At 42.1% G+C, this 16,755-nt stretch overlaps 2 protein-coding genes across 2 annotated transcripts; one reads left to right on the top strand and one right to left on the bottom strand. All coding sequences in view use genetic code 11, as the record gives it.

Annotated features, from left to right (window-relative positions):
• Nucleotides 1-2,672: 2,672 nt before the first annotated feature.
• On the bottom strand, nt 2,673-3,387 carry EGR_08058 (hypothetical protein; the record flags this gene model as incomplete). Its single annotated transcript, XM_024497307.1, has 2 exons — nt 2,673-2,739; nt 3,182-3,387. The coding sequence occupies 2 exons, from the start codon at nt 3,385-3,387 to the stop codon at nt 2,673-2,675; spliced, it is 273 nt and encodes a 90-aa protein (XP_024348306.1).
• A 2,870-nt stretch (nt 3,388-6,257) lies between these two features.
• Nucleotides 6,258-12,789, top strand: EGR_08057 (hypothetical protein; the record flags this gene model as incomplete). The annotated part of the gene is made up of 5 exons (XM_024497306.1): nt 6,258-6,379; nt 7,110-7,239; nt 8,086-8,161; nt 9,888-9,970; nt 12,652-12,789. The coding sequence occupies 5 exons, from the start codon at nt 6,258-6,260 to the stop codon at nt 12,787-12,789; spliced, it is 549 nt and encodes a 182-aa protein (XP_024348305.1).
• Nucleotides 12,790-16,755: the final 3,966 nt, after the last annotated feature.

Raw genomic sequence — 16,755 nt, 5'->3', positions numbered from 1 at the left:
CTTATTTACTCTGTTTAATGCATGCTTTAGTGACGCCATTGTCAATAAATTTTATGCTTAATTACGCGGACTAACCAGTATTTGTAGGCTCTGGTCGACATTGACCTCTGCTGCTACCATCAGGACCCCATCAACCACTCTCCATACCTTGTAACAGCGTCAAGGGAGACTCGAGCACTTCAATGGAGGTATCATTGAGTAAGCCCAGGAAAAATGGTCAAAAGTCTTGATATCACTGACTGGATCAACGCCACAGAAGAAGGTAACCGTACATAAGGAAGGACCTTGTCAATCACTCGAATTGCCTGCTTAGCGATTGTAGTAGTTGGATAAAATCCGGGTAGATAGGCTAGCAGTACCGAAGTTGGGGAAGATGACCAAGCGGAATGGGTGCAAAATAATGGCCCTGTGGAACAGTCCAGTGCTTACTTAAATCCCTTTTGAGTAAACGTTTTTACAGTAGCGGTTGACTAATCAACTACCTTGAGCCATGTTGGGTAGCGGAAACGGTGAACTCAGAGAATCTGACATTTTCCTGACCCGTGGATGATGTGCGATGCACCGAAGCCGGAGAGTGATTAATCAGAACGCTAAGAACGACGCCTAAAGGGAAAAGGGACTAACTCAACTTTTCTTTTACCGTCTCGATGCTGTGACTTTCTATACTAGCCAGTGCGTACACGCTGTGGAAGGGAGTTAAGCGCCACGTAACTTGCAAAATCAAACCTGTCGGATTTTAAGATTAGTTTTAACTCTTTAGTTGTTCCCGTAGTCAGAGGATTTTAACACTCCATAGAAAGATTACTCGTCTTTCTACTTTCAAACTGTTTGCCCTAATGCATTCTGATTTGGTCTTTGCGGCAAAATGGCTTACCCTTGGAAGGAAGTGGTAATGAAGAAAAGGAGGGGAATAATATAAAAACAATTTAAGGGGAAAAAGGTTCACATGTCTATCCTGCTTTGTAAATGGGTCTGAGAACACGTTATAGTGTAAAGGGAAACATAGATAGATGACAGGCTATGCGAGGTATTAGAAGAATGTAAACAATGTCTTGACAGCTACATGGCTAAACAAGTGGTTTTGCTGAAAAAAAGTCAAATTAAAGGTAATCCAGAGCAAAATTTTTGGGTTTTGATTGTGAGGTAATGAGAAGAGTGATAAATTATGCAGAGGTGATGGAGCGTTCACTGACAGCCTCACACAGAAATGATGAATGACTGCGCCTAGTTGTGTCGCCACCTGACTGGTTGGATTTAAACCTTTTAATACGATGTTTGGATACTACTAGACAAAGAATAAATTTGCTTTTATTTTGGATTTTAAGCTGTATGGACTAAAAACCAACGTATGGCATGAGTATCTTCGGTGGCAGATTTTCCGCTATAACTGTGGTGACTGACTTGTTGGCTCACTATTTCCGAAAAAATTTGCAGTTTGTGGCTATAAATCCGGAAAGCTAACCGGAGTGCCATCCCAAAGGAAGACGTACTTTTAGCACTTTATAAATCCGGTTATGTAAATCAATGGAGGCAGAAAGGAGTCCCAAAATAATATGAGGTCAAAACCTATCTATAAATAAGGCTTTTAAGTAGTATACCTGGTAAACTTAAAGAGATAAAATTCCTTGCCTGGGTCTGCAATTAACCCTAATGTGGAGGAATTGATAGTAAGGATGTTGCTTGATTTGTCGGATTACCAACCAGAATAATCCAAAAGTGAAACCGCCAACATGGCGCTATTTACCGGCTACTTATCTTAATTAATTAGGGAGCAGGGCGCGTTTGGACATGCATTTGCAGGCGAGCCGCTAAATGTGCGAGGTCATCCCGTTCTCACCTCATCGTCTTAACCTCCTAGCAATTATCACCATATTTAAAGTCTATCTGTACGTGATATTGCTCAGTCCAAGTGAGGTTCGGGTTTCAAGATGTTCTTAAATTCCATGAGCGCTGGTGGTGCAAGGGTTACTTCTGCCTGGGTTTGTAGACATATTCAGCACAGGACTACCAAAATGGCACCATATGGATTGGTGAGTGAATGGATGCAGAATGGATGGATGGGTACAGAATGAATGGAGACAGAATAGGTGGATATAAAATCGAAGGAAGGATGGATGGATAGACAGATTGAGGACAAATGGATAGATGCGGGGTGGAGGAATCATACGAGATAGAGTTGATATTGAGTCGATGGATGTTGGGCAAAGTAAATAGACGAGGTCTAGTGAGCACTTGCGTCTGAGATGCACCATTCCAAGCAATCGCAGTCGTGTGGAAATGAAGTGATGCTTGCCCTAAAACTCTGAGTTGGTGTAGGTGGTATGTAAAAGGGTGTAAGGGAAGAACTGGCAGCCTAAGAGGCATCTACTACCAGCAAACCAATCTGGTTACAACTTACTCGGCAGAAAAGTGTAGTAGGAGCTGCTTATAAAGATCCGATGTTTCTCCATACTACTCATAATTCAAGGCCATTCCAATTAAATGGTCAGCGGTGTCAGTTAAAAACGACTTAGACAAACTTTTAAAGTGCTACTTCCCTCATCCCGTTTTTTAATTAAATTGTGCCACGATATTATAGATCTGTAATGTGTGTTATCACCAAAACACCGTTTTGGTTTAAATAATGCCTTTCTATCAAGTTTTGTTACCCACTAAATCTCCTAGCCACGAACTCACGGAAGAACGTCCTCCGAAGTCGGCGAGATATGTAACTGCAGGCTTGCTTGAATGCTATTGTAGCTGTTGACAGAGGAGAGCAATCAGTAGGTCCACAAAGAAGAGTGGTTGGGAGCTCAGCACATGCCACCTATGTTGCTTGTCCTACCAAACGTTGATACTCAGTTGAAGCTGTTCATAGGACCATGGAGGGCGCCCACACGATAATGTCTGATTCGGTAGGCGAATGTAAACTGTGGACGAAGATGAAGCAATTCAACTGGTAACTAGTTATTTCCCTCATGAACCTTTCTGCAAGCATTACGTAGTCCCCGTCACTGCACTCTATTAAATTCAAGTTGTTGTGTGCAGATTGGCAATTGGAGATTGTTCACCGAAACGTCTTTGAATATTGAGACAATCTCACCTAAGAACGCGTCCGTCAGAGATATTGTATTCGATCATCCTCGGTTTCTACTGTAGAAGGAGGTCTCGCCACCTATCATCAGTTACGAAAAATTCATACCGGGAAGCATCTTCATGCAGAAGGTCAAAATTGGAACCAGACTGTGAACCATTGTGCGACTCTGCGATACTGATGCCAGCAGAGTCAACAGACTGGCGCTTTGGGTCTGGAGGTGCTGTAGACTGGACTCTCAAGTCCTGTAACAGTCCTGAACTATTTGCTTCAGGCTTGCCCAGATTAAGTCTGTTGATTTGGTAAAATGCCATTCAGCCTATTTATGGAGAATGGCATCCTCGAGTACATTGAAGGACGCTGTCACTTATTGACATTAAATGGCGTCAGAGATAAATTCCTCAGTAAGGAAGACTTTATTGCCCACAGGTCTGACCAAGCTGAAGATACGGCTTGCGAATGAGCAATGCATTCCCGGACTGAATGCTGGGAACATAAAAATGTGGTTCCATTCTCGCACTCCTATGGTTTTAACAGTGACCTTGACCTTTTCGTGGATACTATCACACTTAAAGTGCCTCCACGTCAAGCTGACCCATCGGAAGGAACTCGGTGAACTTGTTGACCGCTGTGGTTTCAAATCTTTCTTTAATTGTTAGCCAATCATCAGAGCCACAAATAATTTTGTTGTCTTGGACTACACTCATGACAAGGATGATCATTCAACGCCAGCAGATGGTATCCCTAAGGAAGTCGTGATAATTTATTTGATTACATGCCAAACCGCCTTTGTCTCCGCTTGTCCCAATCGGGCATCCACCATGCTACCCCTTACAGCATTTATCGAAGTGGAAGTCGGTAGTGTATGGAAGACGGAATTTTCTTAAGGCAAAGTCAAATCTAGTCGCACAAGATAAGTTCACGTTTCGAATTCAACTTCACTTCTGTCCATCAGGGCGTAGGAAGGAGGGATTGGTCTTAATTTCAAATAGGACGAAGAGTAGGTTAGCTTAGTACCTCTACTTTGGCCATTGTGACAACAACGGTAGACAATTCACTTACAGAAAAGGCGTCTCCGAATCGCACAAGAAATGAGAACTTTTCTGCTACTTTCCCCCTTCGGTTAGATGAGCCTAAGCCTGGGTGGTGGCTATCCCAACAAGGCTAGTTGCTTGAAGGGAATGGACGAGGAGGAAGGACCGATTTTTCCCAGTGAAGAAGTTCTTTTCACTGAATGAAAGCCTAGGTCGGCATGTGTGACCCTGCAGACTCCTTCGCCTTTTGCAGCTTGTGCCGATTAGATTGCTACGAGATCAGGGAGATAGGAGATATGATGTAACACTTCGTGGTCACATCTTTGGCCTTCATCTGCCTTCAGAGAACTGCCTCCTCAATTTATTCGATCCTCATTGTTTGCATAATCATTTCTTCAACTGTGAGTGATGCTTCTAGCTTAGGAGTGCAAGCTTGCGGCATTAGTGCTTTGTATGGTCACATCTCTCATTCACTTCTTTATTCTCTGTCCGTGAATAGGTGAAAAGTTGATCGCCTACGCGGACGAAATCCGTCTTTTAATCTGCATTCAGTAAATAGCTAGAAAGTTTGGTTGCATAATGTGACCAACTTACCGATCATAACAAGATCTTCCCTTCAAATCAGTCGGATTAAAAGTGCTGGAACTTGTCTGTAGAGAGGTCGGATTTTCCCTTTAAATGATTTTTACCGGCTACAATTTAGATTGTTCATATTTCTCCCGTCATGTGGTCAAGAATGTGGAAGAGTAGACAATCATGTACTCAAATATCGTCTCCGCTTTATGCATGACTTACTGTTTCAGAGTGCTGTAGGAGTGGCATTTCTTCATCAGCTGCTGACCACTTTGACATTCTTTCTATTGACATGTTAGCATAGTGGATACGTTCGCCTGCATGCAGTAGCATTTCAAATATGGTCAAATACAATCTACATTTTGTCAAATGTTTAGTCATTTTATTAAATTCTGTCTCTTTACTGTTTTCAGAAGGCTAAATACTTTAAGGTGGAGGGAAACATACGAAGATCGCCGGAACAGTAAACAGATAAATGTGTGGACAGATGGACAGGTGAATGAATGCATGGATAAAGGGGTAGATGAATGGATGGATGGATATGGGGCAGATATAGGATAAAAGTATGAATATTAAATGGTTAGATGAATACAGTATGTATACAGGATGGATATGGGATGGATACAGGATAGATAGATGGATAATATGGGATGGCCGATGGATAGGGGATGAATGGACACATGATGTATGGATGGATGAATACGGAACGGATACGATATGTATTAAAAATTGTCAGGGATGTTTACGGGGTTGGTACGGGATAAGTATGAGATGAGTGGATGATGAACTGCTGGATAATTATCTAATCACGCTGCAAGGAAGCTCTACTTCATCACTCTTATTCTTTCTATTACTCCTTCTTGAATACGCATCCAACCTTAAGACCATTCCATGCTCTGTAAAGATCTGTTGATCCGAGAAACGATTTTTTTGTATCTCTCCGCCTTACTCCTAACTGTTCGATCCTTCCTGTGTTTGGTATCCACCTAATCCTCAGTCTCTTGATCCATCATACACGGCAAATTTCTTCTCTAACCTAAAGTAGTTGAGTCCATTTTTTGAAGTGAAAGTCTGAAAAGTTTGCCTACATAGATTTTTGGCACAATACCACCATTAAATTAACCAAAGACGAATTCATTTTTCTCATTTACTTCTGTTTTTGGACTGGTTATGCCGACTTTTTCACAATTAAATAATGCCTTGTATGTGGCTGCTCTACTCAATCCCTTAAATACTTTTTCTCCCATCGACACATGCAGAAGGGGGAAGAAAAGCAAACATTTTTAATTATGCAAAGATCTTTCCTAACTTTGGTGGACGTGTAACCACCTTTTGCTAGCACGTGGGTACTCAATTACCTCCTCCTCCTCCATTTCTTCCCCTTAGAATGTGTGGTCTCGCCTTTGTGCCTGGTGTAGCCCACTTCACTTGCCTTTTCCCCCCCCTCCTCCTCTTAAAGGTGAACATCTCGAACATCGTAAAAGTGCGGTCTTGTGAATGCCGTTGAACTTGAATTCTCATTGCTTAGTTCACTTTCTGCATTTCTTCATTCGACAAACCTCTACGTAATGTAATGTATGATTTTCATTTATGCTTTAAACCAAAATAATTTGTTTTGGCATAAGCGCATTAAGTTTTTCTATTTGAATTTCAATGAATTTATATGGACCCCTGGTTCCATTGTGATCAGGAGGATGAAGTGAGTTAAATATTCTTCTCCTTCAATCTGGAGAATAAATTTGACTGCGGTCTTTCAAATCCCTCTTCCGCCATCTGAAAAAAATAGATTATCTTCTGTAATACCCTCTTCTTTTCCTCTTCTACACTCGATCTGTTCCAGACCCCCGGATTGAGAGGACACCCTAGAGGTAGGGGTTGCAAACAGCCACGATTTTATAGGACAGAGATCAGTGTTTGCCCCATCATCCCTTGGAACTTTTGACATCTGGTCAACCACAATCTGACAGCTTGCCGCTTACATGGACGCAATGTAAACTTTGGGGATGAATTCTCTTAAGTAGTATCGGTTACGAATGAATTAGCTATTTGCGATATGTCTCTCGTAAGTAGCAACTGTAACTTCCTTCTTTTCTCTTTCTGACGCTAAAAGGAAGGATTAGAATAAACTTTGCGCAAGTAGATTAGCGTCTGTAATAACTTTGCTGCCTTCAGACCCTCTGATCGAAAAGGATGGACAGAGGATCACATCTTGTAGTAAGTAGTGTAGGGAGAGATTACAAATCATCACAATTGTATAGTAAAATGTTCAGTATTTGTCTCTTCCTCCTTTAAAAGTGGTGATGTATAGCCAGCTAAAAATATGGTGTAATCTGTCCGCTTCCCACCTAAAGGGTAGAAAAGTAAACGCGGAGGATGAATTCTCTTAAGTAGTACCAATCACACAAATTATAAATGCGTGTCATTAACAGTGGAGAAGGTCAAACACGCTTTAATGCATTCTCACATATGAAAGAGAGTTTTGTTACCCTCGTTTTCATTTCTGTTTTTCTATCTGCCGCTCATAGGAGAGGACTTGGTGAGGCACACCTTCATTTAGGTGTAAAATTACCCGAATTTAATTCCCACCTAAAAAGGCAACAACTCGCCAATGCTAGTGAAGCTTGAATTTTGCGTACCCAGCTCACGGCAGGGGCTAATGTATCCTAAAGCAGCCATGAAACATGAAATATTTCTCGTCATTTCAACTACCCACCCTCAAGTTAAGCGTCAACCGCATCGCCAGCCCTTTAGGCCATTTTCGTTTGCACGAAATGCGATGTAAAGCTAGAGGCAGGCGGTTTGACCATTCAAAAGGAGGAAAAAGTAGTAGATCTAGCATGCAAATCTTGAAGTTTTTTGAGGAATTTTAACATTTTTTAAGCGAAAAACACTTTGTCAACTATTATAGACAGTTTGAAAATGGAGAACTTCAGCTGTTAACCTATTTAGATGTAGCGGTTATTGCTAGATCTTCTCCCTATGCTTACAAACCCACCTTTTCTCCCTCATTACAGACCGGTTTTTTATGCAGATTGCGTGAATCCATTGCGTCCGAAGTGTTGCTTACATGTGAAAAAACGGGCACTTTCCTGCTTCGGACTGGAAAAGGGGTAGAGGAAGACTTCACTGCGGAGGCCTTGAATGCGGAATGTACCAGGAGTACAATCTGTACGTGGACTCCATTGGTAGCTCACCGTACTTATGAATCAATACTACTTTAAACGGCTTTGAACATGCAGCTATTGAAAAAACATTGGAAGCCTGTATCTACCTCTTACTGGACAATCGGAAGAGGGAGAGAGGACAAGAGCGCAAGTTTTGAAAATTTTTAAATAGTAAAAGTGGGATAAAGGTATCCTCAGTGCAAGGCCAAATTTTGAAATTAACAAACATTAAATTTGACAGGATAAAAAATTTTTAGAACATTCATCAAAGCCAGAAGCTGATTTAGCCACCTTTCAGTTTGGATGGAATATTTTAGGTATTTCCTTAAAATATTAAAATTATGATAGTTTCCAACCTTTTCGGAAAGTCAAAGGTGGATAAATGAGTATTTACTGGATGGATGGATGGATGGGTGGATGGATGGATGGAAAGTCCAAGTCATAATTTACCTCTATCATAGAGTTCCTCCACGAAGTTGCGGGTAGTGAGTGTGTTCCTTGGCGCATATATCGCGAACCAGTTCAGACACCAGGCAAAAGCAGTATTCGTTGGTAAACGAAGTACTCGTTGAACTAAGTGCCACAACTTGCAAAATCCCCTTCTATCCGTAGATGTCTTAAAGGACAATTTTATGAATGAACAATTCAGACGCAGTCGTGTTTTCGTTCGTTACTGACGATCCTAGATGCGCCTATTGTATTCCCAGCCTACATCTGGCATTTCTTTCAACACAATTTCCCCTAATCCTATAGCAAAATTCTGGAAAACACCAGTTTTTCTGAGGCCTCTGAGGATGACGCTTGAAATTCTCGAAAGCTCAAGACAGGTTTCCTCAAGTAATTCAGACGTTACGGGAGCAAAAGACTGTTTTAATTAGCCAAGTAAGGTTTCCAATTTTTTTGGATTGCATTAACAAAAATGCCGAAACCTGGATACTTACCTTCGCTTCGTAGGCGAAGCACTCACTGAGGCGGTGAAATTGTGCGTCGTAGAATCTTTCCTTGTCAAGAAGTCCCCGTTCGATGTGAACACCTCTTAGTATTGAGAAATTAATAGCTGAGAAGTTCATTTGGAAGTACTATGGATACCACAACAACTCGCCATCTAATTTCTTTGCCCAAACCAGTTTTTTTATTGCAAGTATTCACCAGAAATGGAATAATGTCTTGCTACCAGTTGCTTTTTCCCTCTTCCTCTAATGCCGGTCAAATATCATCTCTGATGGTGGGAAGAGGTGCATTAGGAACCTGATCCTTTCCCAGGCAGAAGTAAAACCACTTCCTTTCGGCTTTTTAATGTGTAATATTTAAGCGATAGCAACAAAAGTTAGTAAGCTCGTACTGCAAAAAAAGTTGTCCCTTCTCTTGAATTATTCAAGGCAGATTTGTGCGGTCGTGCAGACGTAAATAGGCGTAAAAACTTGGGGGAGATTGAGAGCGAGAGGAAGAGGGCGCGATGGAGTGTGCGCGATGTATACGATCCAAGTAGACGGCTTTAAAATTGGACAAAACACGCAACTTAAGGAGGACATAGGATATGTGTGTGTGTGGTTTTTTCCCTAGGACAATAAAATCCTCTAAAGTACATGCGAGACAGCACATCGGTGCTGCTCCTGTCGGCATTGTCAATGCGTCAAAAGTTTTTCTTAAGTTGTCTTTCCTGCTTAATTAGGGCTTGAAGGCTGTCAATTAGTCAAAGTATCCACTTTGGAAGTCTGGAAGGGTTGAGTAAAAGTTATGGGGAATTTCTTGGTCTTGAAGTGTTGCCTCGTCTCCTCGAAGAAGGTGAACAGACGCTCGGGGAAGTGCACCTGCCATCATAATTTAATCCATTGTTTGATGGAAAGACAGTCAAGCTATGTGATTTGACGACCTCTTTGACCAGCTTTAATACTTCCGCTCCATCTTCTAAAGGGACAACTTTGATCCTTTTGTCCATCCTTGGACCCATTTATCTACCACGCATCTATCCATCCACTGACTTATAAACCAAAATCTTACTGCACAACTTCCCCTCCGTCAAGTCATACTGGTGTAATAAAGGACAAAAGTCTTTTCCATTGCTATCCTTTTTTTGTTATTTGAGTAATGGAGGGCCTAGATTAAAAAAATCCAATCGTTCAAAGGTAATACATGTGGGAGGTAATACAAAAATACAGGTCACCGACTTCGCTGTCCCAAATATATTCGGGTTGCCTTTAATGCCCCAAACAACTGACTCAAGTAGCGCAGAAGAACAATCGCCCTAGCGACAGTCAACTTCTGTTAGTGGGAATAACTTTTCCCGCCAGGGTTGGCAGTAAAAGTACGCCCTGAGATTGGGCAATATGACCATAAAGGTCATGTCTCTTCAAATTTGGTGCAGTGATCAAGGTTAGTGACAGATTTGCCTACATTCTATGAAGCCTCCTTAATCGCTCTGGTGGGGTGCCCTCAATTCACTCACTGAATTCAAAACAGTAAAACCTTATCCCCGCGTAGCTGTTTTATTTAATGTTCCTACAGCTAATTGTAGACATGTGTACTGACCAGTACGATTTCCCCTTCTCCCAATAGAACATTTTTCGATAGGATGCAACTCCGGATTTAGTGGGCTTGCCAAGAGGGATAAGTGACGTGGCAGTCAGACATATTCTTAGCTACATGGAAATTTGATGACTGACGCGGTTGGCGTGTGGATGTTTTTCCCACACCACCGACTGCGTTGTGAAGGCTGGCATGGGAGGTTGGCCAAGGGGAGCGTAGGGGACGAGGACAAATAAGGAAGGGGAGAGGGTTTGTCATCTTTTGTTCTCTAGTTAAACTCATCGTTTTGGTTGCGCGAGCACTTAAGGCTCTACCATTGTACTTACACTGGGTGGTATAGTCTAAGGCCGTCGGAGACTTTTTTGCATAAGTAGACACTTAAAGCATGTTTGTTTGAATGCATCTTTTAGGCGGAGAGCGAAGGGACTGGACCACCTCGTGACTGACTAGGCGCCATTGATCCCCGAGGAGGAGGAGGAGGTGAGAGCTCGGATTTCTCCATAAAACTTTAAATGCCTCTAAAATCTCACATCATCACCATGTCCACAATGGCCTTCTCTACCCACTCCCCGTGTATCAAGGGTAAATACAACTTTTTATACGAGAATGGAACCACCACGACTGCGATGGGCACTGGCAGATGCAAGAATGCCTTTAAAGCCCTCATCATTTCAATTTCCCATTTTCTTTGTGTCCCATTACCATTGCTAGGCAAGTAGATGCCCGCTTCGTTCATCATGACTTGCTGTTCCGCGAGTTCAGTCCCTGAGCAGGTTAATTAGCGGCATGCGGCCTGGTCCACGACCTACTTGCGGGCTATCAGTAGTACGAAGGCTATACTTGCTGCTAGCCGGTGAACACATTATCATCTCGTCCTCGTATTTGACATCCAACATACGAAGATTTGGTGGAAAATCAGAGAATTTAATTTTTAATACATTATTTCGCAGGTTTTTGACTATTCAAGCATACTTTTCCCTTCCAGCTCCCTCAGAGAAACTCTGTGTTTAACACAGAGGGGTAAAACAAAACAATTAAAACCTACTTTCGTCGAGCAGTTAACTTGATTGGTTGGATGCAGACTGTCATTCATAGTAAAGCACCCTTCATCTCCCTGATCTTATCTACACTTCCGTCCGCTTTCTTGTGTCACAAAACACCGACACCTACACAATACGTAAAAGGCTGTCTTCGGCTTCGCTGATTCTTCACTCTTCGCTTGATTTCGGTCCCACTCTTAGTCCCCTAGCGGCCATGTCCCTCCGTGTATCGCTTTCAAATCTTCTTCTGCATTGGGCTTGAGTCAACAGACGGTGGTAGGCTAACAGGATCAAGTAAAAATGCAATGAGGGAGCGTCTGATCTACTGCCATGGGGGTATGTGGGATCCCTAGGCGGAGGAAGCCAGTGAAGTCAATCCATTTCCAATCTCTTGCTCTTCCGGGTAGTCAAGAGCTTTAGGAATGTCAGCTTTGAAAAATTTGAAAGGCCTGTCGAGGAGCTGCTTCGATGTTATATATCTGCTTTGGGCGAATAAATGGTGTCCTCTTCAAGCTTCTCCCTCCTGTGTGGGATCCAGATAGGTAAATTCATATTGTTCCAACGGTGGCAATGTAGGAGGGTGGAAAGAATGCTGAATGCTTTAGGTTAATTGTTTCTTTAAGCAGGGAGGGTGTCAGTTGACCATGTCAGTGGAAGTTCAGGGAACCTCCTCAATGTAGTCCATATAAAGAACAAAACTGTGGATCTATCAAAGTTGACAAGATTCATCGGTGACAGCGACTTCGAGTGTCTTCTCCAATCAGAACTCCAGTTTACGAAAGTCATTCGTGGTTCTTCGAAAGGTATTTTAAGCACCGGCGACTGAGGCGGAAAAGTTACCAGCCCGAGGTGTTTGATTTACTTGTTCAAATACCCACGCTTTTCAGTCCCCTTCGTGATGGTTGCCTTCCTGGTTCCTGTGTCCACTGCACCCAGAGTCTTTTGCGCCTCAATTTTTAAGGACTTCTTAGAGGTGCTCAAGTTGACCTTTCAGTTGACACGAGATCAGATTACACAGAATTCATGGCTGCGCCGATGTCACCAATTACCAAGGAGGAGACATAAAACAACAATATAAGATGCCTTCCTGCAGCCATCCTTCTCCATTCGAGGATCTAAAACCGTCCGCAGAGAGAAGAGGAATGCAAGGAATCAAGCAGTGACCTCCGGTAAGAGTATGTGACAGCAACTTTTACCTATTTTCCCCATCTATAAGTCCAAATTTCTTCTCCTATTTTCAGTTTGAAGAAGAGCAAATTGTTAATTTTAAAAATTTTTGGCACTTAATCTTAATTTTGACAGGTCAAATGCAAATGTCACAGCAGGAGAAGAAAAGGAGATGCAATTTATCATCCAATCAGCTTTACTTCTTGGGCTAAATTCACACAGTTATCTCCTTCCTCTTTTTTTCTTTTAAATAATTTAGAGAATATTTTTACTAATTTAAAAAGGCAATTTGGGCATTAACAACTTTTTTTAAATCAAGTTCACATGTTGTGGACAGCCAAGTCCTTTGATGACATTTGGAAAAAAATCCAACCCCAGAAGGCGTTTCGGTTGGGTTGTGGAATTCTCAGGTTGGTGAGGAGATGGCAAATTACTCCCCTTTTTCATTCCACATCTACAAAGTGTCTTAACAAAAAGTTTTAGGGACCCAATTTTGATGCGTTTTTACCTGTCTGCTTTGTTTGTTTCTTTATGGTTTACAGAATAATCTCTTCATTCAGTCGCGTTTTTTCTTGATGGCTATCTTAGTGGTTCAGGGGTACGGAAAGTAAATAATGCAGCTGTAGTGCCTCAGGAAAGCACCCACGCAGATCAGTGACGAGGTTGGTAGCAATACCGGTAGTACCGGTAGAATGCCAAAGGTCGTGGATATGTAGGCGCTCGTCTACTCGGGAATTCTAATCTGCATGTAAGGTCGGGCCCTCTGACATGATGTGGGAGAGACTTCAAAATAACCGCGACTCGCTGGTTAAGGTTTTAAGGGACTGAAAACTGTAACCTATCATCTACAGACCTTCTTATGAATCTGTGCATTATTTCATTGTAGCCACCGTGGTCCTGCTTCATGGCTATCCAGCCGTTCTTCTAAAGGCTTGTCAATTCAACATAGTTTGCAAATATTTTTGAACCTTTAAACATGGTCCCAATTCCCTATTAGTCATTATGTTGTCAACTAATGTTCATGAGAGTGAAATTGGATCCTGTAGAGTTCCAAAATCATTATTCTTGTAACAGGGACGTCTTACCTAATGTGTACTAGAAGGCGAGGCGGAGGGGGTGGTACGGTGTGTGCGTATGGGGTTGTCAGCTCAATATTGGAAAAGACGCGTAATTCCATTCTTCTCCAACTATGGTATTTTGAATGACCTTGACCTTGCAGTGAGTACAAGTTTGCCTTCGCGTCATATTGGTTAATGAGGCGAACTGAAATTTAAGGATATTCTGGAATATTTAAAAAATTATATTTCTTTAAGAAATGTCTGGAACCTCAAAAGTCGAAACCTTTTCTGAGGTTTTAGGTAGCTCCTACAAGTTTGGAGAAGTTGCCTAAATTCTGCATAATTGACTGTTATGAATCTCCACCTACCCAGCCATCTATGGTAGATACCTACCTTTATGAAGCCTAGACAAGGACTTCCGCCAATCAATTAGGGATTCTTTTTACTGCCAAACCCATTCTTAGACCTAATTCGAGATTTAGATTGAATGGCTGAGAGCATAGGCGATCTGAGGAATGGTTTGCGATGCTACAGTACAAACTGATGGCGGAAATGTATAAAAGTTGCCGCAACGCACTCGATAGGATCTCCGAATCTCCATTGGTGTCCGTGTCCTCACTTCTTTGTTGTCTTAAGTGCTTTTTCACCTGCATATAAAAATTCCTCTACCACAAAGTACAAAAAAAAGCTGTTTGAGAGGCTTTTCTTCCACTTCCTATAACCATGGAGTAAAAAGAGATGAGGGACTTCAAGCTCATTTTTTGCTATTTCATTCAGGTATTGTCTCAAGCTATTCCTTTTGCGTCTAACTAGCTTGGAAGAAGCATTGGATCTTTGAAGGCCATCAGAGGGTTGCCTCACTTCAGCAGTAGAAACTTAAACCAAGACTGTTGTGGTGGAGCGAAGAGGCTTTGAACTCCCTAGACTCCTATTTTAATCTGAAAGTAGACGTATCTATCTCACCTCCTCCGCGTTCCTCCCTCCACTTTCATTCTCTCTCTACTTAGCCTTTTACAGTTCATCCTATTCGCCTCTCATCGAGGTCTGTGGAATACCGACCCAATCAAATGACCGATAAAGAGTGCGGAAAAGTAGGAGGATACGTGATCATGCCGGCGTTGAACTGACCACCTAGGTAACCTTAAAATGCAGAAAATGACGGCTAAATAACTTATTAGAGACCGCACGGCCCCATGTATTTGTCTATAGGTATTAGAAGCAGCTTCTACTGCTTTTTTGAAGCTCTGGCGACCGAATGTCACACTCCAATATGCTATGTTGTTCCGGATTCGACAGAGACAAACATTTCGATGACAACAGAAGTGAAAAGGCGATTTTTTGGTGGAAATAAAGAGCTTGATTTAATAATAGCTGCAAAAAATTAAACATGTATTTGTCCAGTCTGCGTTCAGTCGCTTTGTAATGGCGTGGTCCAAATTGCAGGCGTCCATAAGACATTATTTGCTTTCATTAGAGAGCATTCCATAACTGTCAGTCGGTCGGAACTGCACTATCCCCAAATCCCGCTATTCCTCGGCTATTGTGAACTCTGCATTCAAAAATTCTGGTTACATCTCCAGTGATTACTTAATGTCTGCTTTACCGACCGCGGTGCAGTCGGTTGCCGGGATATGGAAAGTTCTTGCGTATCCTGTTGGAAAGAATTTGGAGAAGGTGTGGTTTGCGATGGGGGAACACCGTACAAAACAGCCAAAATCGGATGATAAACCATCTAAAAGAACCCGAGACGGGTGATGAATCAAGTTTTAGAAAGATCTCTTATGCGTTTTCCCTCTTACTTCTTCATGAAGAATGAGAGTAGAAAGAACGGCCAAAGAATTTTAGTCATAGGTGGCTTTTTAGTTCGACTTAATTATACTGAACAGATTTGCTCACCACACACATCGTTCCATTCTCCCTTAAGGTACCCAAGTTCTCGCGCCCAAAAAAACTGCCTGTCCTGGTGGTTGCTTAGCCGCAGATGCAATTAATCACTAGAAATCATCTTTTCACTCGCCAAGAGCCAAACAATCACGGCTGTGATCTATCTACTAGCGGTCATCTCCATTCCACTCAAAGATGTGCATGAAGGGATCAGGACTGATCAGTCGGGCATTGGGAAAGAAGTCATTATTCTCCAAAACCAAGCCATTCCTTATACTTCATGTCGTCGGAAAATTCACCCATCAGAATGCCTCACAGGCAAGGAATGATTATTCTTCATCCTCACTCTCATTCTCAATTCCCATCGCCATAGGCTTCATAAAATACTTCTCCGAATGAGGGCTTCCACCATTTTCCTGCATTGCCATTACCCACTCACACACTCACACTTAAAGTGGGGAATAAATGGGAGATAGAAAATGAAATGGTCAAGTGAAGGGTGATTACCTATGGACAATAAACAGCCCAGTAAAAATGAACCTCGCCTCCAGCCTGTATTCTCTCTGGAAAGGTCTTTCGAAGTGGCTATTGCTTCAAAGGCGAAGTATTTGAAGGAGTTTCCCATTCGATTGTCTCGTACCTAAGAATAGCACCTGGCTTCCATCCCTTTGGGAATAGCCTTGTAATTATTATATTTTAGTGTGGAATGACTCAACAAAGGAATATTTAAAGAACAGTTTAGCATATTGTTATTTTCTTTCTAAAATAGAATTGCCAGAATTAATAAGACTACTCTAAGATACCGCAAGAGAAATACTTCTATCAATAGCATTTCTTGGGATCATGCTGCTTCCATTTTCTACTCTCCTCGTCTCCGCTGCCCTTGTATACACTTGGGCTCCGTCCTCAAACGTTTTCAACAGTCTTGAATATAACCAAAAAGTGGATATTTATAACGATCCTCACATACCAATCGCCTTAAATATGGGCGCGTACGGAGGAGGTTCTTCTTTATCATCTTATGCTAGCAATCACTTGATTACTCGAACTAAAGGCTCCCTTTAAAACCGCAGTAACCTTGATCGCATTACTTGTACGAGGCAGGAGTTGGCAGTGTTGTCTTTTTCCCCGCCATGCAGCTATTGTTGTGCTTGACTCGATCCTCAAGGCGGTACGTCACTGACTCTCTCAAAATAGCAAGTAATACCTGCTCAAGGAGGTACCAACAACTCTATA

The sequence above is a fragment of the Echinococcus granulosus genome, assembly GCF_000524195.1.
Source record: "Echinococcus granulosus chromosome Unknown EG_S00094, whole genome shotgun sequence".
NCBI lineage: Eukaryota > Metazoa > Platyhelminthes > Cestoda > Cyclophyllidea > Taeniidae > Echinococcus > Echinococcus granulosus.
Note: the sequence above shows the minus strand (reverse complement) of the source record. Positions and strands in the feature narration are given on the sequence as shown.